The sequence below is a fragment of the Aotus nancymaae genome, unplaced genomic scaffold (genome assembly GCF_030222135.1).
Source record: "Aotus nancymaae isolate 86718 unplaced genomic scaffold, 86718_ANA_hifiasm-v0.15.2.pri h1tg000029l, whole genome shotgun sequence".
In the NCBI taxonomy this organism is placed as follows: domain Eukaryota; kingdom Metazoa; phylum Chordata; class Mammalia; order Primates; family Aotidae; genus Aotus; species Aotus nancymaae.
In genome coordinates, this window is record NW_026988442.1 from 38,839,920 (window position 1) to 38,864,191 (window position 24,272).

A 24,272-nucleotide genomic window follows, 5' to 3' on the forward strand; every position below is an offset into this window, starting at 1 on the left:
ATTTTAAATTAGGGACTTCCTCCCCTTTTTAAGTGTGGCTAATTTTTTATGACTCGAATTCTAAGCTATTAAACATATTTTAATAACATATATTCATCCCAAAACTGCACTGATTCAAAAACATTTATGTAATAAAATAATATTTTACACAATTAAATTTAGTAAAGAAACTCATTTTACAAATATAATTAACTCAAAAAGTTTCTTAAAGCTTTTATCTCCAAAACTAAAAAATAATACTCTGTAGACAAAAGTCTGGGCTTGGAGTCATGTTATAGTAGTTCTTTCTCATTCATTAAAAGACTTTTTTTTTTTTTTTAATTTGAGGGTTCCTACAAAGGGTATACTTGCCTGGGTAACATGTACATTTTTCTCATTGTAGGACTACTCTGTTATTTCCTCAGTTATACACAAACAATAATTAGATAAAGTATGTTGATAAAAACTAGATTTCACACATTAAGATTTCTTTCATGACCCATGAATACTGACATCAGTTCTCTGCGTACATTAAGAAGCTCCTCTTCTAGCTATGGCCAAGAAAACAAAAATCACACTTAGATTTCACATTATTGCTGGAAAACCATCAAATAAAATAGGAAAAAAATCTAGCTGTTATTAGTGACTCATTTTAAAACAACACTTTCATGAAGATATTGCATTCTACCAGGTCTATATCTACATATCTACAGAATTCTGTGATCTAAAAAGATTAGAGAAGGCTCTAATATTTTAAATCCCCAAATCAATGAAATTCATATTTAATTTTTAAAGGAAGAGAGCAAAATAAAAAGTCTAGAAAACAATTTCAACAAGGATCAACCTAGTTAAGTAGTTTCTTGTTTGCTTGAAACTAAACTACCTTAGCCACATCTTAATCCTGTACTATGTCAACATATTGAAGTTCTATTAAAACTTTGTAAGTACATTAATGTACTGTGTATACAAAGATCAGTATACTTAAAAATGCCTTTCATCTTTGAGAAAACTCCAAAGACATTATCACTTAAAGCAGTACCTTTAGTTCCTTTCCAGGTCTGCATTTTCCCCCAGAATGCAGCTGCTGGTCTGCTAGGCCATTGGAAAGTAAACTAATTTTATCCTCAAATCTAAGTAAATGACATCTTGTCCAAACAGACAGTAATTCTTCCACTAAACTACAGACTTTCTGGGAGTTTTGTTCTGCCATATCTTCTCCTCCAGAAGGCAGAGCAGGTCAGAGGTCTGCTGCAGTACATAGTGTTTAGAAACACTGCAAGCAAATCATTCTTTCAGCTAATTTTTCAATTTGTAAATTGATATTCTCTTTTACTCTGTAGGAGGACTTCACTATTTAAATTACTTCTATCCTTTCAATATAAATATGCTCCCATTATTTAAAGAACTAAAAGTAATTGGTTTAAAACTATCTTCTCTCAACCAAAAAAGAAAAAGAAGCCCTGTGCAAGAATAGCTTATTACAAGACATAAACACACACACACACACACACACACACACACAAATCAAAAACAAAAGACTCTAAAGTATGTTTATTCCATTTTCAAACTTAGTTGACTTACCATGTCCCTAAGAAGCCTGTCTTGCAGCACTTTCATGTCTTCTTTCATCAAACACATCTGTAAAAAAGTAAATACATTTCCCCATGAAACTTATCACAAAGTTTTCACGGCAAAGAAAGTTTGATTAACCAATCTTTTTTGTAATCAAGAAAGGTAACCTATAAAAATCATAAAATTTATACCTCAGATGTAAAAATGGTTTCTTCATTATCAGTATTACAGAAGACACTTTTAGCCAATGAAGTTTTCAAAAGATAAAGCCTAACAGGTAAAATAATGAGAGTTAACTTTGTATTTATCAATAATTCAAATTAAATTGCTATAATATAGTATAATTTTAATTTTTCAAATAGAAATTTATTAACATAAATATCATTTTATAGATTATAGTCATTAAGACTGTCATACTAACCTCTGTTGTTCACTTTTTTGATATACACTGAACTTCTGAAATATCTTTTCCCAAAAGTCCTAAATTGTAAGGTACAAAATCCAGTTAAACTTTAATAGGATTAAAAATCAAAATCCAACAGTAGAATTACTCTATTTCTATTATTACAAATGTAAATAAACAATGTGGCTATATGTTAAGAATATTCCAGATGTCACACGCTCTTTCGGATTAAAATAAAATTTAAAGTAAAATCTCTCAGGACTTCATATTTATTATCAAAGATTTCATCGTAAACTTAAGTTTATAATTCAAAACTTTTATATGAAGCTGACTAGAAATCTAAGATAAAACTAAATTATGTTCTAAATAACAAAAAGCTTCAGGATGTGCTCTCAAAAAAGACAGTGAAGTTTTGCCAAGCATAGCTCTTTAAAAACAAGGTTTTAAACTTATTTAAAAAATTTTAAAAGTAACAAACCACAAATTCCTTTTCCAAATCTTTTAAGGAATGTGAATCTTTTTCAAACTTCTCCAGCTCTTCTATGATAATGAATTGGAATTTATCAAGGTTTTTAATCCTATTACAGAAACAAAATGAGATTAATTTTTAAAACTATAGCATTCAGAACATGTATTCATAATATATGAATATGTAGCATTCAGAAGTTTCCAGAACAGATTTTTATTACAGACCTAGACTCCTGACTTTGATGATTCATTGTTCTCAGATGTTGTTGAGCTGTTTTCCAAGACTGCGTAGTAAAATAACTCAACATTTTATGTCGGATCTGAAAAATACTCATTTTAAACTTAAAATATCTTTACAAAATAACAATCTAACCAAGACTACAGTAAGAGCAAATCATTTTCCATGAAATGTAAATTACTAAGAAGAACTTGGAAAACTGAAATATTAAAAACTCAGTTATTTAAACTGAAGTGTTAATAAATAAGCTCACTCAGAGCAGTGTCTAACTCCATCAGTAAGTCTTTGACTAAGGCTTGAATTACTACTCAATTGTTTTCATAAGAACACCACACTCTACAGTATTTACAAAAGTGCTGATGGTTATAATTCTCCAAAGACACAGCCTAAAAGTCACACTCAGAATTTTTTAAAACCATTTTTCACAAAAACATATGTTCTCTAGCTACAGACATGCACTAGAACATATGAGTCAAAGTATCGCTATTCAGATTAGGTTGGCCTTGGGGAAAAAAATCCAAATAATTTCTAATTTTAACCCTGAATATAGGAGAAAGGAAAGCAAGATGGGGGAGGGGTTGATAACCTGCGACAAAAAAATCTTGTATTCAAACGAGGGCATAAAAAACTATTCCCTAGAGGTATGTGAAAGAGATAGGTGGAAAAATATTACTAATAATTAAAAATTGTTTTAAAAAGCATGTTTGCATTCAATATCTTACGGGAACCTCACAAGCTAAGATTACATAACTATAATACAGAGCTAGTAGAACAAAGTAAAATGGGATTTCTCTAACTGCAGCTGCTTATCCTTACACTATACTACCCTCATTAATGGTCACCTCCATGAGATAAAAAATGTCTTGAAAAGCAGCATGAAAACTGTTTAGTAAAAAAAGAAAAATGATAGAAGAGCCAAAACATTAAATTGAAAAGGAAAATAAAACAAAAGAGAAAGTAGTAGCAAAAGAAAGAATATGGATAATATATTTATTTTATTCCAATTATTCACATATAAGGAAAGTTAGTTTCATGATTGTATATTTTGTTGCCAAAGGATCAAACAAGCCAATGGTCTAGTAGAAAGTATGGCATATTACTAGGTATAAATAATAATTTAAAGAATGATAACTCACATTATTCCTTCTCTTAAATTCTGAATTGAGCCTCTCGTAAGTCTCATAAGTCATCTCTATACCTGCAAATTCATTTTGCCAGGTCTCCCAAGGAATAGAAAAGTCATTTGTTGACAATGAAGTTACACTTTCAGGCACTAAAAAATGAAAACAATCTGCTGAAGTTAAAATAAGCATTACTGTAAATTTAGCCTTGTCATTAGGCTAAGAACAAAATCTATCTTATTTTCTGAATCTATGCTAACCTAAGGATTATGAAATCAAAGGCAAAGTTCCTTATGATTTTTTAATTTTAAAGTGAGATTATTCTGATTTATAAAAAGCTTTTTGGCATGGCTATTAAGGCAGAAATGACTAAACTAGAACATTTCTGGATTTTTAAACTTTTTTTTTTAACTACTTCTGCATTATTATTAATGTAAATATTCAGTAAGGTACTAGCACATCAGCAAATTCATACTCTAGTAAAACCTAAATGTCCTAAGTGATGGAATGATGAGGGAGATCTATGGGTATATAAGACCCTTACTACAACATTATTCATATGTGAACTTCTCAATAAACTTTGGATATCTTGGGCATATCCAAAGTTGTCTTTACAAAATTGTTTTGCTGATGGAATCATTCAAAATGTAAGAACCACCTTCCAAATAACTACATTTTAACACAGGCTAATGATCTACTTACTTTTGTGGATATGATGATCCGCATCTTCGGTTTTACACAGTTTTTTGGGAAGCAAGTTTGCTCTCCTTTCTCCTTTCTCTTCCATTTCTACTTCATTGGAATTACTTAGATTATCTTCTATGCACATTCGTTTGCGACTAAGATGTTGAGTGGGGCCTTAGGAACAGTTAAAGTTAAAAGTGCTACAATTTTCATTAAAAATACCTAATATTTTCTTGCTTTCATTTAAAAAAGCTTTTGTTGCCACTAAGTATTTTTATTATGTTTTTGGTAACTGTGCATTAAATTCTACCTAGTTTACTATTTTTTTACATTAAGTTAAATAATGATGGTTTGACTAAAAATACATAGTTCCTTTTGATGAAATGTCATAGTAGTATTTCAGCAATTTTTTTTTTTTTTAAGCAAGACTATGACTACAAACCTGATACATGAGTAGCATCACAGGGCATGTCCAACCACATTTTCTCTCTTCTTTCACTAGACTTGGATAATGAAGATGCTGAATGGCTTTCCTAAAATATATATTAGAAATTAGAAAAAATTCTGTAAATATGTTTTGATTCACATTTCATCTTTCTCAAACCCAAAAGCCAGTAATTTTTAAATGCTGTCAATTCTTTTTCAGATTTTGCTTCTTTCCTTTCCTTTTCATCTCTAATATTTACCATGTGGTAACCTCGATTCTATGTTGACCTCAATCTTCTTGTAATAGCTGTGAGCTATCTTTTTTTTTCTTAACTATTCCTGCTTTTCAATTCTTTCTTATTAGGATTTCTGTTTCTGAGTCAGGAAATGGGGAGCCACAGAAAACTAAAGTTTAAACTCTTCTTCTTTCAAAAAAACATCTTTTACATTTAACCTTATGTTATCCTACTTGAATGTACAGGTTTTTTTTACTTAGTAACCTTTACACAGGTTACTGATTTTTCTCCACTTAATCTGTATATACCTACCCATCCACTTAGATCTAGCTCAAATCACAGCCCTCTCCAAGTTGGAAAATTCTGTCTTGATTTTTTGTATTTTGCAGGTTATTAAAAATATTTTTATTGATGGACTGATGGGCTTTTATGGTGGCAAGAAGTTCAACCAAATACCTATATATTCATGAAACCAGAAGGTGCCAAAGATACATATGCAATCAGGGGTTCAGCAGTGATATCCTATTTAAGACCTTACTACTCTCATTTTAAAAGTCTCAACTCTTCTATCAAAAAATATTTTTCTATAATCAAGCCATTCTATATAATTTAAACACCAGATTTTTCACATAATAAACTGAAAGCATTAAAATAGTATAATTACCATTAAAGGTCAATAATCTGAATCTTACAAGAATCATCTTAGTTTAAGGAAAATTTATAAGTTAGAGTAGCATATTTACCTCTCCTTTGCTTTGTATATGATTTTCTCTGATATTTGGAGATTCAATTTCCACAAACCGTTTTTCTGAACTGTAACTGCTTGCATCTGTATAGCTGTTATGATTTTTTGTTTCTTGTGTAAGTACTAGAGAACTTACATTTTTCCTATTTATAGTAGTAGTATTCTTAGTTGGAGTATGTCTGGGCTATGAATGAATAAGACACACAAAAACCCAAAAGAAGTCACAAAATTATTCAAAGACCCCAAAAAAAGAGTTGAGCATAAACATAAGAAACATTAAAGAAAAACTACTTAATTCACTGCAAAAATTCAATTCCCATTCATAACTAAAAATAAAAAATCCTTAGGCAAGTAGATTATTACTTTGATGACCAAAACCTAGAGATAAAGATCCCCACTAGTATAGTTTCTATGCTCCAGAGGTCAAAGTCACCTTAACAAGAAAAAGAAAATGAGTAAGATTTTTTTTTGCATTTTCTGTTCCAATCATCATAAGTAACAGTTTATATGGCGGTCTACACAGAAAACCCAAGAGAATCTGTATAGACAGCCATATAAACTGTTGAATGATAGAATTCAGCAAGGTTGTTGGAGATAAAACAATTAATAGTTTTTCTATATAAAAACTTAAAACTCAGAAAATGTAATTTGTAAAAAAAAAAAAAAAATGTTTTTGGTATTTTTTTAATATAGCAAAAAGAAGACCCATATGATACTTAGGAATTAATCTAACAAGGTACATAATTTCCTTTGTAGAAGACTTGGCACACTTTGTAGGAAATAAGATGAAAAAGTGGAGAGAGGAATGATGTGTAGATAAGAAACATCAGTATCAATATAGAAAAATGGCACTTCTTCCCTTGGACAAACTAATTATAAAATATATATGAATCGGTAAAGGGCCAAAAGAATTCTGAAGAATGGTGGGGAAGAGGGTATGAAACACCCTATAAATGTAAAATGACCCTAATTAAAGCAATGGTGGTATTAGCACAGAGACAGATCAATAGGCCAGTAAATAATAAAATGCAATATTGCCTAATCCAGGCCCACGTGGTCACCCAGCCTATGACTAAATTAAGACTATTCCACTCCTGATGTTGCACTAATTTGATACCTATATGAAAAAGAAACCCTGGAGAGACTCAAACCTAAAAGTTAAAATCAAAACTAACATTTTTATAAGAAAATAATTTTTATGACAATAGCTTAGGGAAGATTTCTTGAACAACCCAAAAGATTGGTAAATTTGATTATGTCCTATCTTTTGTCATAGGAAAGTTGTGTAATTAAGTGAAAATATACATACTAGGAAAATGTTTGCATTGTATATAATGAATAAAGAATCCCCAGAATATAGTAGGAACTCAAATTTGTAAGAAAAATCAAACAACACAATTTAAAATAAGAAAACATAAAAACAGAATTCAAAAAATGGCCAAAAAACATGTGAAAAGTACTCATTGATGTAGTTACTCTGGAAAATGCAAATTAAACACACAACTTTATGTTTACCAGACAGGCAAAAACAGAAACATCTGATAACACCTAGTTAGTTAAAACTGTAGAGAAATGAGCACTATCTAATAGCAGTGTTGAGAGTGTAAGCAAGTTCAACTACTGTATAAAGTGAATTTCCAAAAACTTATTAAGAGTCGACAGTAAAGGGGCGGTAGGGGAGAATGTCTCATGAGTGTCCAGCTAATGAATATGTAACTACTAAAATTCCATCTAAGGCAGAGTAGCATCAAAGAAGGTGGGTGGGGATTACCTAGGTTTGGAGATTTTGCAGAGTGGGATACTGAAAAGATTAAAGGATGCAGGGAAAATAAGAATGACAGTAACACAGGGATTGGTTCTGGGACCTCCTGTAGATATCAAAATCAGAAGATGCTCAAATCTGTGATACGTAATGGTTCAGTATTTGCATATAACCTACACACATCCTCCCATATACATAAGAGATCTCTAGATTACTTAAGGTAATTACTTATGATAGGTATTAGGTATCACAAGTAATATAAGAGATTATGTCCTATCTTTTGTCATAGGGAAGTTGTGTAATTTAAGTGAAAATACACACACTAGGAAAATAAGAGATTGCTTGTGATACCGAATACAATGTAAATAGTCTTAGTTGTTATATGTATTGTTTAGGAAATGGTGACAAAAAAGTCTGTACATGCTCAATACAGACACAATTAAAAATATATATTGTTGTCTGTGGTTGAATCCACAGATATGGAACCCACAGATATGGAGGACCAACTATATTGATAAAGGATCACAGGATAATAGTCTAGTGTGAAACTGGGTTTCAAATTGTGGTCTGTAGAAACTCAGAGTTTTGGAAATATGCCTTGGGGATTATTTGAGGGAGGAAGGTGAGGGAGGCTAGGTAGATCTAGGGTTGAGATCTCCTACTTCTACTTTAAACAGCATAGTTCCACTTTTATCTGTTTGACATACAATGGTACCCCTTTGTCTGGAGTTTTGCTTTCCAGGGCTTCAATGAATTATGTGCAGCCGTGGTCCAAAAATATTACATGAAAAATTCCATAAATAATTTATAAGTTTCAAATTGTGCACCATTCTGTGTGGTGTCATGAAATCTCTGGCCATCCTGCTGTCCTGCCTGGGATATGAATCATCACTTTGTCCAGAATATCCATGCTGTATATGCTACCTGCCTGTTGGTCAAGTAATAGCCACCTCAGTTACCAGATTGACTGTGGAGATACTGCAGTACTCAAGTAACCCTTATTTTACTAAATAATGGCGCCCCAAAACAAGAGGAGTGATGCTGTGGTATATTGTTATAGCTGTTCTGTCATTGTAATAATTTATAAATTATATGTTTATAAATTAATATATAAATTAAATGATCATAGGTATGCATGTATAGGAAAAAAATAGTATATATAGGGTTTAGTACTATTCTCCATTTCAGCATTGGTGGGCCTTGGAAAGTATTCCGAGAATAAGGGGTGACTACTGTACAGAGTACAGATAAGAGTTTTGTAATAGGAATGATCACTTCCTAAGAGATGCTACTAACTGTTCTACACATCAGAACTACACACATTTTCTAGATCTGAATACGCTTATTCCTGCAATGCAGATACTTCTTTCAGATTTCACCATAATTCAAATTCTATGGCCTTTAATAACCTTTAGTTACAGAAACTACAAGTTGACAAAGTAAACTTACAATTTAGTTGAAAACAGTGTAATTATAGCATTTGGTTTAGGTGTTTATAAGGAAGTTTAACAGGTAAATGGTATGGTATAAAAAGTAAGTATGTATTGAAAAGTTCTTTATTCTTCCTCATTTATGTATCACATTATATGTTACACTTCTTAAAATATAGTAGACCCTCCTGAAACCATGGATGGTACCGAGCCCTATTATACTATGCACAAATTTCTTTTTCCTAATTTCATGGAAAGATGATTCATTCTTACCATAGATCTTAGCAACTTCAACATACCTTTTTTTTTGGTTCCTTGTTAAGTACAGAATATTCACCATTTCACTTAAAGGAACACTTTATGGCTTCTCTTTGGCCTATCTGAATTGTTAGCATCAATACTCTTGCCCTTTAGGGGTATTGTTAAGTATAATAAGGGTTACTTGAACACAAGCAATGCAATACCTCTACAGTTGATATGATAACCAAGATGGCTACTATGTGACTAACAGGCAGGCAGGGTATACAGCATGGATACACTGGAAAAAGGGTTGATTCATGTCCCAGGAGGGACGAAGTGGACAGCTCAAAGTTTCATCACCCTACTTAGAATGGCACACAATTTAGAACATATGAAGTGTTTATTTCTGCAATTTAATATTAGTAATTTTCTTATTTAATATTATCAGACCACAGTTAACTATAGGTAACTGAAACCTCAAAAAGTGAAATCACATATAATGGGAAACTACTGTACTCTCCTGCCACCACAGTCTTCCTCCTGTATAGCTATACATTTGTCTGTTAGGTTCATTGAGACTGGGAAGTATCTCTCTTGTCATTATGTCTCTCTCCCTCAAGACCCTAGACCAAACCCAAAACCTTAAATAGACAAGTAATGAGTATCTGATTAAGATGATAGGGAAATGACTTACTACCTTCAGATATACCTGATAAAGAAAAAAATAGATACATTCTCACCAAAAACAGTGGTCTTGGAATTGGTGAACAACTTTCACTTGCACACAGGAAGCTTTTCTCACTATTTTTGGGTGACTTTATTGTACCTCCAACTCCACTGTTACTATTTAAGGATTCAAGTGATGAAGTGTTTGGATAAGGTGATATCGATTTTGTTATGCAGTCATAATCCTGAATAAAATCCTTTTCTGATATTTTCTCTATACCTATATTCCATCAAAAAACACAAGAAAACAGATGGCAGGCGTTATCATTGATGTCTGCATTAGAAATAGCATAATTAACTTAAATTCTAAGAATATAAAAATTTGTCACATCTTCAAATTTTAACTGTAAAAAGGATACCTTTCAAAAAATTAAGAGCAAATTATATTTAAAATATTTGTAAGACTGAAAAATAATGGCTGAATTTAAAATATACCTGTAACCATAAGAGCTTTCAAAACATTCTCAAACATCTACATTATGACCTGAAATATAAGGATCAACCTAAGTATTATGTTGAGTATTTTGACATCATATCTAATTGTGTTACATATTAACTTCACAAAATTTTATGACTGAAAAAGACTTGAGAAATCATATGCTCTAAATTTTTCATATAAAAATTAGAAAATTTATTACTGGAATAAATCTGAATAAATCCTCAGACAATTTTCAGATCAAATCAGGGCATGTACATCTGTCTTCTGAGTGTGTGCTTATCTGAAATTTCATAGTGGTCCTGAGTACTGAGAAGATAATAGCTACTTTAGAGGAAGTAGAAGTATACTAAGTCTTGCATGTTAACTGCAATGCTTTTTGACATGGAGTTTCACTCTTGTTGCCCAGGCTGGAGTGCAATGGTGCAATCTCAGCTCACAGCAACCTCCGGCTCAAGCGATTTTCCTGCCTCAGTCTCCCAAGTAGCTGGGATTACAGGTATCCGCCACCATGCCCAGCTAATTTTGTATTTTTAGTCAAGTTGGGTCTATGTTGGTCAGGCTAATCTGATTATGTGCTTAGCCTTTAGCAATGCTTTAAAATATCCTTACAAGGAAATGAAAATGGTATAAAAAGGGCATACTTATACTTTCTATAATAGAAAGGCATACACATATACCAGAACTCCAAAAAATATGAATATTTATCAATTATTTAAAAATAAAAGCAAAACCTCAACTGTATATGGTATTAATCCACAGAATTAATGTGGGTCCACAGAATGAGCAAGATATTCCTTTGACTTTTGTCAATGAAATGTAAATAGAAAAAATAGAATTCTCCGTAATTCTTATTAAATATATATTGAGCTAAAAAAAGCACCTTAAAAATTAAGTACTTATTTAAGCTTTCACATTATAATTTGTGAATATATATTAAATATTTTCCATATTAAAGCATTTGATCTTTATCTTTCTAACACGAGCAACTTCAGTATTCTAGTAACATTGTTCCCATGTTAGCAAAAGTCAAGTTACTAGCATTAAGTAGTTTAACAATTAAGTTTTAACTACTATAGTCATGAATATACCCCTCAAGATCAGTCTTAAAAGTGTATTTTCCCATAATTAGAGTTATAGTAGAGAACAATTAAATATTCAAGTAAAGAAAAAATGAAGTTATACTGACATGTCATTACTTCTATAGAGGATAGACTGCCAGATAAAGATACAGGAGATAAGTCAAGGCAATTATCTTGTATAGTATCCTTTAGTAGACTTGAGTTTTTCCATTGTTTTGATAGTTCCTTTTCTGTTGCAGCACAGAAGACTTTCTGTTGTTTCTTTGGTAGCTTTACAGTTTTGATTCTGGAATGGATATTCTCCTCCTAAATGTATCAATAACTTTCAAATTATACTCAAGTACAAATATTTACACTTGGACACATAAAACAAATTATATTAAAATACTTATTAAATGTTGTATATTACCACATACAAGCATAACAAGGCCTTAGACAAGAATAGTGAAAGACTTTCTAATATACTAGAAGGCATAAGACAAATTCACAGGAAAATATAACACATTTACTATAATAAACATCTCAAGAGAAACAAATAACCTTCTTTGAGGGTTCAAAGATTATTTAGGGAAATTAGAAAGAATTCCTAAATTTCATAGTATTTGAGATACTAAGGAGTTTGTGAAAGGAGGTGGAAAGGGGAAGACATACTGGGAACAGAGAAGACTTTGCAAGAACAAAGGGAGTTGAGAAGCACAGGTCTTATTTGAGAGTCATGGGTTATACTATTAAACGGTTACATAGTTCTGGGCATACACTGGAGAAGGGTAGAAAAAAACTTGGAAAGGCATTTTGATGCTTTGAATGTCTGACAACAGAGATATTTTCAGGGTTTTCCCTTGAAGAGGGATAGGACGAGAGACGGCCTGGGAAGGCATGTAACTATTTGTATGGTAAACTTCCTTTAAGAAGTGATAGGCGGCCACGTGTGGTGGCTCAAGCCTGTAATCCCAGTACTTTGGGAGGCTGAGGTGGGCAGATCACCTGATGTCGCGAGTTTGAGATCAGCCTGACCAACATAAAGAAACCCATCTCTACTAAAAATACAAAATTAGGCAGGCATGGTGGCAGATGCCTGTAATCCCAGATACTTGGGAGGCTGAGGCAGGAGAAACCTGGCAGCCGGAGGTTGCTGTGAGGTGAGATTGCACCATTGCACTCCAACCTGGGCAACAAGAGCAAAACTCCATCTCAAAAAAATAAAAAAAAAAAAAGAGGAGGGGAAGAAGTGATAGAAAGCTGGGGATGGTGGCTCATGCCTGTAATCTCAGCACATTAGGAGGCCGAGGTGGGCAGATCATGAGGCCAAGAGATCGAGACCATGAGATCATCCTATCCAACATGATGAAACCTGTCTCTACTAAAAATACAAAAATTAGCTGGGTGGTGGCACGCACCTGTAGTCCCAGCTACTTGGGAGGCTGAGGCAGAAGAATTGCCTGAACCTGGGAGGCAGAAGTTGCAGTGAGTCAAGATCGCGCCACTGCACTCCAGCCTGGCAACAGAGCGAGACTTCTTCTCTCCCTCACCTCAAAAAAACAAAAAGGTAGAAAATGTAGACATTAAGTTATGAAGTCTCTAAAGTCTTCTAGGTAAGAGGTAAGATTGCAAACAAGAAGAGATGAAAGTTTATGACTTCAAATCAGCACACTGTAATGGTCAGAAACCTATCTTCAGTGCCAGACTCTCTGGTTTCAAATCCTAGCTGTACCACTTTCTAGTTGTGTGACCTTGGGCAAATTCCTTCTCTTTGAGCCTCAATTTCCTCAGTTGTAAAATGGGATGACAATAATAGTACTAATTACCTATAGTACTTATGATATTTTAAGAAGTTAAATCTGTAAAGTGCTTAATACAGGAGTTGCCACACTGTAAGCACTACATATATATATATATATAAATATAAATATAAATATAAATATAAATATACTATACACGTATGCTATATGTGTATATTTACAGTGATTACTATATATAGTAATATATATATTAAGTATATATATATATTTTCCATAGTTATAGTATAAAACTATTGAATATTCAAGTAAAGAAAAAATAATTATATATTCACATCTCATTACTTCTACAGATGATGGACTGCCAGACAAATGAATAAATACTTAACTTTGCCTTCAAGAACAGGTGACTGGTAATGTGTCTGGACATTGGGAGACATAAAGAAGAAGTCAGGGAGGGGGACAGGTGGGCCAGTGTGTGGGAAGTACCTCAGACACCAATATTTAGCTTTCATTCAACAGCTACACAGCTTCTCCATGCTATACTTTATTAAAGCCTAATTTTAGAAGATTAAGTACTTCATCATTTCAAAGATACTATTATAAAGTTATAATTTCACTGGATTCAGACATCTGTTTTATAACACACATACCAACTTATTATAAAATTTAGCATTATATTGCCTAAGGGCAAATCTCTAGAGTTATTAAGTTTTGTTGTATACAAAGTTCACTCTTAAGTATAAATCTGACATTTTTTACAAAAATATGTATTTAATATTGGAAGAGGCTTTTAGAAATTATTAATTAGAACTGAATCTATTTACCTTTACTAGCAAGTTCTCTTTAAATGAATGTGACAATTCTTCTTCACACTCTGATTCTGAATTTGAGATATCTTTATAATTTTTTTTTGTTTTTGTTGCTCTTCGTGGAAGTCTGATTCTTCTATCTGGAACTGTCTTGTCCATTTTTTCGGTAATATTTTTACTGGGTGTCTTCAAGAGAAAAATTCCTGAATATTATTAGAGCAATATTTGAAGTACAAGAAATACAAGCAATTTGCCATAAAATTGGCACTGTGACAAGCTCTACATAAAATATTTGTAGAAATGATTCTTGACTAACATACTTTAAATTAATGGATTTTATCTTTCCATTCTAGTTATCTTCTTTACTACCTCTTTATCCTTACCATTAAATCCCTGGGAAGCCTGATATATACCATCTAACTGAAGTAAAATGGATTTAAAAAATACCTAAAATCACAGAATAAAATGAATTCAAATAAAGGCCAATGTGATTTATAAAGAAATAAATTAGGAGAAAGTGTGCAAAAGCAGGAACAAGTACATAAAATACATAACTATTAATAAGGATAAAATTATAAGATGATGAATTATTTTTATATGACATGGAAAAATAATTTTAAAGGGATGCTTGAGCATAAACTTTTTGGCTTACAATTTTAGATCTTGGTTGTCCCTTTTCCAAGGATGATCCTGCAATACAGGAAAATAAGGTCACATTTTCACAATAAATAAGAATGGGCATTTAATGTATTACAACATCATTTCTGCATATTTAATTTTTTTTTTTTTTTGAGATGGAGTCTCGCTCTGTCTCCAGGCTGAAGTGCAGTGGCACGACCTCCGCTCACTGCAACCTCCAACTCCTGGGTTCAAGCAATTCTCCTGCCTCAGCCTCCCAAGCAGCTGGGACTACAGGAGCATGCCACCATGCCCAGCTAATTTTGTATTTTTAGTAGAGATGGGGTTTCACCATGTTGGCCAGAATGGTCACATATGAGCCACTGCGCCCAGCCTAAATTAAAATAATAAAAACAGTAAGTTTTTAAAGCATTTGTTAGCATTTAATAAGCTAACGTCCATGTGGCTTCAGGCCACCTGGATACCGGCCCTCCTGATACCTAATCTCTCCTTACCTCTTCTGCTGAAGAATTTGGCCTCACAATGACACACTACTTTGGAAGCTTTTCTTTTCCCAGAATTTTTTAGTAGCCCAAATGAACCATCTTTAAACTCAATCAAAAATGTAATTTTCAAGAATTGATAACTTTTACTGTATAGTGTTTGGTATGATATGAATTGCCAGTTTTCCTTCCCCTTCTTTATTTTATACAACTTTTTAAACATATAAGAGAATATGTCAACATAAGTTATAAAGTTAAACATCTATAAATCTACCACTCAATTTAAGAACCAGATTGTGGATAATGCTGAATCTACTTATGTATGCTCTCTTATACCATCCTCTGTGTCTCTTCTGCTAAAAGGTAATTACTGTCCTGAAATCTGCAGGTCATTTGTTTTAAAAACAAGTTTTATTACACAGATACGTATCTTTAAACAATACAATGAGCTTTATAAATTAATATCATGTCCTGTATAATATCCTATAATTTGTTTTCCATACATCACTATGTTAATAAGATTTATCCATATTATTGATAGCAGCGTTAGTCCCACTTCCCTTTTTTGCCTTTCAAGCATAATGTCATCTTTCCAAATAGTCTCTGAAACCTAAGAAATGAGATTATCCATGTCAAGGAAGCAAAGCTGTTTTGGAAGAAAGATCCTCTAATCTTGGCAATAAATCAACTCATATACATTAACTTGTAGTTACTCAATAATTTAAACAAAATAATTCATGCAAAATTTCAATTTCAGAAGTTCAATTTTATAAATACTTAGTGATGACCACATTCTAGCCTAAAATGTCTTCCTGAGATCTCTAATCTTCTACTTAATGTTATAAATGTTTTTATTTGTACATCTTCCCACTAGACTGTAAGCTCTCTGAGGGCATGTAAATCTCATTAATCTTTGGTTTATAACACACTGCTTCAAGGTTCAGACCTAGCAATCTAGCCTCACCTTTCGCCATTTCTCTACAGATATGATCTATGTACCAACTACCTCAATACTGCATTACCTGAATATACTATGCTATTCTATACTCCTTTCCCTTTTATATATGATAATCCTGCTGCTTTACTTCCTGATGTTTCTGGTTGACCTCTCACCTAAATTTCAAGACTCAACTTCATTTCTAAACATATGCCAAAATTCACTTCTATTTTTAGGTCACTACTGGTTATTTTTATCTTAAAAAAAAAAAAAAAAAAAGCTGATTCCCTAACTATACATTTAATTCACAAGAACAGAGTTAAGTCTTCTTCTAAAAATGCAACATATAAAATCTTTGCGTTTTAGCAAACATGGAAACTGATGTTCAGCTATGAAAATGGTAATCCTCTCTAGCCAAAATGTATACCTCAAACTTTACCAACTACTTCAAGATATTCACTATCACAAAGAGAAAGCGAAGGAAAATACTTTGTGGAAAACTTAGGCAAAAAAAAAAAAAAAAAATCTGCAAGAAAATTGTTTCCTTTTGATACATTTTTGTGCATCTATATAAATTCCTAAAAAAGTATATGTGTTGGGTGCAGCAAGAAGATGGGATATTGAGTAGTAAAATACACACACACACACACACACACACACACACACACAAAAATAGAAGCTATATATATTTTTTATACACACAAATGTAAATAAATGTATATATAGCTTAGTGTCAAAGTCCAAGCCTTGGTCTTAAAGGTGTTGGATTCATGAGTTCTCAGTATGTTATTCATAATAATTAGTTAAATAATTGGTTAATGCTGGGCCATGAGTAGACAAGTGATAAGAGTCATGAGACAAGGATTATGATAAATCATAATTTGCGTCCCTAAGGTCTTATTAAAAATAAAATTTAAATATAACCATATTACCAAAATAATAAAACAAAAACATAAAAACTGTAGTGTTTTGTCCTATCCATAAAAGTTTATAGTAATGAATAGTCTAAATATGAAAATAAGGTTATAACCAGTAAAACATTTTATATAATTGAAATAAATGGTAAAATCATTTGTAACATTTCTCTAAAAGATAATTTCTTACTTGATTTTCCACTTTTATGATTCTTCACATTTTTATTTCTGCTATAGTCTATTAGCTGTGGTTTTGATTTCGGTTCTCTTAGCCAGCTAATATCAGTCTTGCTGTCATCACATCTGAAATCTATTTCAGTATCACTAAACAGATTTTTCTTTTTATGATTTGTTATAATCTATAAAAAAAATGTTTGAAATACATGAAGAATCAATACATCTCATTATGTGTCATGCAAGGTAAGTTAAACCAAAATGTAAAAATAAAAAAAAACAAAAAAAAACCCAAACAGGAAAACTTGTCATTTTTTGACATTCTAATTTAAGATGGCATTAATAACCTATCTAAGAAAGTCACTTGGAACTCCAGATCAGATAATGATATTTGTATTTTGGTGTTGATGTTGTTAATTCAAAGTTAAATCATAACAATTTACTTCCAGAGAGATATAACCTAATATATCAAAAAGAATAACTAAAGTTGTCATTTATTAGATACTTACAAATAGTTGAAAGACCATAAGAAAATTCTTAATAGGAATGTGGATAATTGCATAAATAAAAGAATCAAAATTTTTTTTGTTTTTGATCATCTTTAACATTAAAAATTAAGAGAAATACTATTTCTAATAGACACACTGAGGTACTATAACTTACTTTTTTATCTTTTGTTTTGACAGAAGATTCAAGTTCGTCATGATTCCTTAGACCTACCCTTAAACAAAAATAAGTATTAATTTAAAAATACCTTTTGGGAGGCCAAAGCAGGTGGATCATGAGGTCAGGAGATTGAGACCATCCTGGCTAACAAGGTGAAACCCTATCTCTACTAAAAATACAAAAAATTAGCTGGGTGTGATGGTACATGCCCGTAGTCCCAGCTACTTGGGAGGCTGAGACAGGAAAATCGCCTGAACCTGGGAGGCAGAGGTTGCAGTGAGCCGAGATAGCGCCACTGCACTCCAGCCTGGGGGCCAGAGCAAGAGATTCTGTCTCCAAAAAAAAAAAAAAAAAAAAAACGAAAACAAAAACAAAAAACCCTCCATACTTGTTTTCTTAAGGTAATACACAATGGACAATTAGACCGGAGTTTTCAGTCTTAACTCTTTCACTAATTAGCTATATTACTCTGGCCAAGTCACTTATCTTCTCTGACCTCAGTTATAAAATAACTATGTTGGATCAAAAAACTACTAAGTCTTTTCAGGTTTACGATCTAGGATATACAACTAATATTCGAAGTGAAGATAATTTGCATATTAATTTAAAGAATAAATGCTGAAGTAACAGAATCATAACGGGAGTAATCATGACTAGCATTTTTATTCACTCTTCTAATTTATTAAAAAAAAAAAAAACTCTAAGACTGGAAGGAGGTATTTAAGAGAAAAAAAAAAGGAGATCGGAATATTTTAACCTAATAAAAACACCTACAATCTTATTGACTTATCCGCACAGACTTCTTTAGCTGTAGCTTGAAATTCTTGGATCTATATTATAAATAAACATTAAAAAAAGAGTTGTCAGTGTTAAAATAAGATAAAAATTAAAATAAACATAAATCTAGTTTTGCTTCACAAAATCATGAGCTTTGACATAAAATTAACTTTACTATAACATTTGTATTTAAAAAGAAAACTAATACAATAGAGTACAAAAAAATAAATAACAGTATTTTTCCATCAATAAGAAAGTGATTTTCTTGGTAGTGAAACCTTTCTATCCCACAATTGCTTGATTTTCCTTTACCTTATTCCACAAAAAAAAAAAAAAAAAAAAAATTGAAAAAAAAAAGCCACCTAAATATACCTAGGCTGGTTATCCAAAATGTTATCACATATTTCTTAAAAATTTTAAAGTATATAAGGAGACACACATTAAAAACATACTATCTAATAGCTGCACGGTAAATAAAATGTAACTTCTGAGTAAATACAAAGTATCTATTGATTTTTAGCTTACTCCAAGTTTTATGACAGGGTCATCAGCTCCATTCAAATTAAAATTGTAAACATCATTCCTGTGAAAATGAAAAGAAATATTAGCTCCACTTAAAATAAATGCATGTAGTCTCTTCAAATATGAAGAAAATGAAAAATATGTACAAAAAATACTTACAATGGGCATTCAGAAGTAACATTAACAAAAGTAGTCTTCAGTTTTCTATAGCTTTTTTTCTGAACTTTTTCCTAAATACAAAAGAGGGTTATAAGAAATCATTAAATGGCTAACAGCTGTATGAAAAAATGCTCAACAGCATTAATCATCAGATAAATGCAAATCAAAACTACAATGAGATGTCGGCCTGAGTTAAAATGGCTTGTACCAAAAAGACAGACAATAACAGATGCTAGTGAGGATGTGGGTCTCATACACTGTTTTTGGGAATGCAAATGATGGTACAACCACTGTGAATAACAATGTGAAGCTTCCTCAAAAAAACTAAAAATAGAACTACAATATGATCCAGCAAGTTACTGGCCTTATATCCAAAAGAAAGGAAATCAATATACCAAAGAGGTATCTGCACACCCATGTTTACTGTAGCATTACTGAAACCTAATTGTCCATCAATAGATAAATGCATAAAATGTGGTATATGTGTATATATAATGGAATATTATTCAGCAGTAAAAAAGAATGAAATTCTGTCACTTGTAGCTACATGGATGTAACTGGAGACCAAAGTAAAGTGAAATAAGCCAAATACAGAAAGACAGATATCTTATGTTCTCACTCATAACTGGGAGCTTAAAAAGTGGATCATATGGAGATGGAGAGTAGAACAGTGATTACCAGAGGCCAGAAAGAGTAAGAAGGAGTAGGGGGAAATTAAGGGATTAAAAAGAAAGAATATAAATATATTACCAGTGAAATGTACACTTAAAAATGACAAAGATCGTAACTTTTATATTTTACCTCAACATAAAAACTCGTACATTGCCTTATGTGGCAAACAAATAATGTGCAATTAAATTAATTTTTATATATTTTTCTAGTTGTGCTTCCACTAATATAAATCTGACATTTGTAACATTTTCCTTAATGTAAACTGAATAAAAATATATGCAAAAGAAATTAAATGACCACCCATAAAGATAATTGCACTCCTAGGGCCAGAAGCAGTGGCTCACACCTGTAATCCCAGCACTTTGGGAGGCCAAGGCAGGTGGGTAACCGGAAGTTAGGAGTTTGAGACCAGCCTGACCAATATAGTGAAACCCTGTCTCTACTAAAAACACAGAAATTAGCTGGGTGTGGTGGCATGAGCCTGTAGTCCCAGCTACTCGGGAGGCTAAGACAGGAGAATTGGTTGAACCTGGGAGGTGGAGGCGGCAGTGAGCTGAGATCATGCCACTGCCCTCCAGTCTAGGGGACAGAGTGAGACTCTGTCTCAAAAAAATAAATAAATAAAAATAGGTAAAAATTGAAAAAAGATATCTGCATTCTCTGTTCATTGCAGTACTATTTATAATAATCAAAACATGGAAACAAGCTAAGTATTCACTGACAGATGAACAGATAAAGAAATTGTGGTGCATGTATATATCCAAAGAAATATTTTTAGCCTTAAAAACAGGATATCTTGAAATTTGCTATAACATGGATGAACCAAGAGGACATTATGCTAAGTGAAATAAGCCAGACAGAAAGAAAAATACTGCATGATCTCACTTATATGTGGAGTCTTAAAAATCAAATCCACAGAAATAAGAGAATAAAACACAACAGTGGTCACCAGAGCATGGAGGTGGGGTTAGGGTGTGGAAATAGGGAGATCAAAGGATACAAAGTTGCAGATATGTAGGATGAGTAAGTCTAGAGATGGAATGCAGAACATGAGGACTATTAATAGTATGATACTGTAAAATACACAAACTGTATACAATACAGCATTGTGTTAATCGGTTATTGCACCAACCTATTATATTTGGGATATTTGCTAAGTGATTTTATGTATTCTTGCCACATACACACAAAGATGAATATATTAATTTGCTTGATTATAGTAACCATTTCACTATAACGTTATCCACCTTAAATATATATAATAAAAAATATACACATTTTCTAAAATATTGAAGACAAATACTAAAAACATAATGGAAAATATTGTAAATCTAATAAAATCCTTTAACCTTAATACTTACTGACATTGTTGTATGTAGATAAATAACCCTTATTGGAATTCTACAAGCTAAATTTTGATGGTGCCAGGATCACAAAACAAGCATGCTTCTGCTTTGTTTTGGACCCTCATTTGCTTTAAACTCTTAAATAGAAAACTTTGAGAGAGGCTAATGTTTATGTAAAAATCTCACATAAAGGAGTCAAAAAGTTATCAATTAATTATATTGTTAGGAAAAAATATGTGTTAGATTATTCATACAGCCTACAACTAAAAATATATTCAAGCAGATCTCAAAGTAGTGAGGGCAGAAAAGAAGTTCAATAAAATAAAATTTAATAAATTATCAATTGTAATATATTTTATTAAAGAAATTTACTATGATTAAATACATAATACCACTAAATTGATTAATCAGAAATTACTAGACTAACAATATCCAGTAAATTAGAAATATTAAATCCTAAAATATTAATTTTGTGATTCATCTTGAATTTATTTATTTTGGCTATTTTATATAGAAGTATTTGCATTATTTTAAAAAGGTTATCTCTCAATACATTACTCCTTTGATCATTTATCTGACTCATCCTTCCGAATATGATTTTTACCGGTGCTTACATACATATGTTCATTCATCTGTTGCATCTTTTGTGCTGTTACAGAATATGTAAAAATGAGCAAAGATGTTAAAGATAAGCAAAAGGTAGCAATGGTATTATAGAGGATATAAAGGTGAGCAAAAATGTTACAGAAGATATAAAGATGATCCAAAATACGTAAAATGTAATGAAAAAATAGAAGGGAAAAAAACCCATGAATAAAATAGCAAAAATAAATAACAATTTAAAAGGTACCAAAACATTCTATTATGCAGATTCAGAATTCTTGCCAAACAGGTTTTTTAGTCAGGGCACCTTGGAAAGTTTTCATAAAGAAGGTACAAAGCAACACTTGTAAAGAGGAATATTTTAATAATCAGATAAGAGGGTGAGAGGGCCTGCTGACTCAGTTCAAAGTTTTTTTGCAAATGGAAAAGAAAAAGAATACTTAGGAAAGACACTTCAGGAAACCTCAAGTTACCATGTTTCAGTTAAACATGACATGCCTAGAAAACTAAGAAACAAGACAATCTTTTAAAGAAACTAGTGAGCCAGTCTGTTTCCATTTAATTCAATAAGCAACAGGGACCAAAGAAAGTTTCTCAACAAGAAAGTGGCATGACTGGAGCTATGTCCTTTAGAAAGAAAAAAAGCTGGTATTAAATGTAACATATGGATTGAGAGAGAAATACTAGAGGCAAAGAAAATTATTAATACAGAAGGCCTACTGTAACAATCCAGGGATTAGAAATGAAAACCAAAACTAGGCTAATAGGAGTTGGCCTAGACAGGGGAGAAAACATTCAAGAACTTAGAGGAGTGAACTTCAAAACTTGAAATATTAAATGGACACAGAGAGCAACTGTGAGGAATTAAAGGTAATTTATGAGTAAGAACATGCATTGTCCTAATGCCCTCCTTCCCCTTGCCCCCCACTCCACAACAGGCCCTGGTGTGTGATGTTCCCCTCCCTGTGTCCATGTGTTCTTATTGTTCAACTCCCACTTATGAGTGAGAACATGCAGTGTTTGGTTTTCTGTTCTTGTGTCAGTTTGCTGAGAATGATGGTTTCCAGATTCATCCATGTCCCTGCAAAGGACATGAACTTATCCTTTTTTATGGCTGCATAGTATTCCATGGTGTATACGTGCCACATTTTCTTTATCCAATCTATCATTGATTGGCATTTGGGAGGGATAGCAGGGAGTGGGGGGATTGGAGAGGGACAACATTAGGAGAAATACCTAATGTAGATGATGAGGGGATGGATGCAGCAAACCACCATGGCACATGTATACCTATGTAACAAACCTGCACGATCTGCACATGTACCCCATATACTGAATCATGTACCAAAAAGTAAAAACACTGTGCTCATATATGTAAAAGAAGCATTTTCTTTGAAAAACAGGTTAGAGAGTGATTTTGAGTACTTGCTACTAAACCTGTCAGTGGTTATCATTCATTTAGCAATATTCTGAAACCGTAATATGAAATTCCATTTTATCACTATGCTGTTTTAGTGTTTATGGTCAAATACTGAGTTTGACTACAGATTTGGTGAAGTTAAGTAAAGAACACCTACCTTACCGAGTTGTACAACAGGTTTGTTTGAAAAACCACTGTAAAAAAAGATTTTGTCAAAATTGAAAATGCAATTAGGTATCAACAGAATTTTTTCATAAGTCATTTTATAGAAACCATATTTATGTCACTAAATCTATATTCAATGTAACAGTAATAGTCTGATATTTTTGTAACTTCATTCACAGTAAATAGCACCTATAATAGATCATTCAAAGCTGAATCATTAATGCAGCAGAAAGTGTGAATTTAAAATGAATGGTTCTGCCATAAGAGATTTATTCATAACCTATATAGTAAGGCTAAAATTAACTTAAATTTTAATTAACAACCTGACAGTCTATAAATGGACATTTTGTAATAAAAACAGAATTAATCTTTAGAAATACTGCAAAGAATGTACTATTTACTACAAAAAACTCTCACATCTGGTGAATTTTTGTATTTTATTAAGCAATATATTTAAATATATTTAGTTTATTCATTACTGGATTCAGTAAGTATAATTCTAAAATGTCTGTATCCTAAAGATTTCTAAAATAGTATGTTGTGTTGATACATGTTTTTTGATCCTATATAAAAAGTAACTGGACAATAGAATGACAAATTTCAAATTTAGTTCCCTTCCTAATTTAAACATCTACTATTTATAAAAGTATTAAGTAACCACGTGTTTTCTACTGAAAAGTTACATTATTTGAACCTATGT

General features: G+C 32.0%; 1 protein-coding gene across 1 annotated transcript in view; it reads right to left on the reverse strand.

Annotated features, from left to right (window-relative positions):
* Positions 1-261: 261 nt before the first annotated feature.
* The window catches only part of SYCP2 (synaptonemal complex protein 2), a 66,181-nt gene continuing 42,170 nt past the window's right edge, over positions 262-24,272 (reverse strand). The window contains exons 24-43 of the mRNA XM_064382562.1: positions 23,565-23,601; positions 19,367-19,437; positions 19,211-19,268; positions 18,683-18,738; positions 17,906-17,963; positions 17,259-17,427; positions 14,749-14,786; positions 14,112-14,282; positions 11,656-11,854; positions 10,045-10,250; positions 5,871-6,056; positions 4,908-4,998; positions 4,484-4,639; positions 3,797-3,933; positions 2,648-2,742; positions 2,433-2,532; positions 1,973-2,031; positions 1,743-1,821; positions 1,561-1,617; positions 262-530 (exon numbers count right to left, since the gene is read on the reverse strand). Coding sequence (XP_064238632.1) covers positions 453-530; positions 1,561-1,617; positions 1,743-1,821; positions 1,973-2,031; positions 2,433-2,532; positions 2,648-2,742; positions 3,797-3,933; positions 4,484-4,639; positions 4,908-4,998; positions 5,871-6,056; positions 10,045-10,250; positions 11,656-11,854; positions 14,112-14,282; positions 14,749-14,786; positions 17,259-17,427; positions 17,906-17,963; positions 18,683-18,738; positions 19,211-19,268; positions 19,367-19,437; positions 23,565-23,601 — 2,101 coding nt within the window. The 3' untranslated portion in view covers positions 262-452. The remainder of the gene's footprint in view (positions 531-1,560; positions 1,618-1,742; positions 1,822-1,972; positions 2,032-2,432; positions 2,533-2,647; positions 2,743-3,796; positions 3,934-4,483; positions 4,640-4,907; positions 4,999-5,870; positions 6,057-10,044; positions 10,251-11,655; positions 11,855-14,111; positions 14,283-14,748; positions 14,787-17,258; positions 17,428-17,905; positions 17,964-18,682; positions 18,739-19,210; positions 19,269-19,366; positions 19,438-23,564; positions 23,602-24,272) is intronic.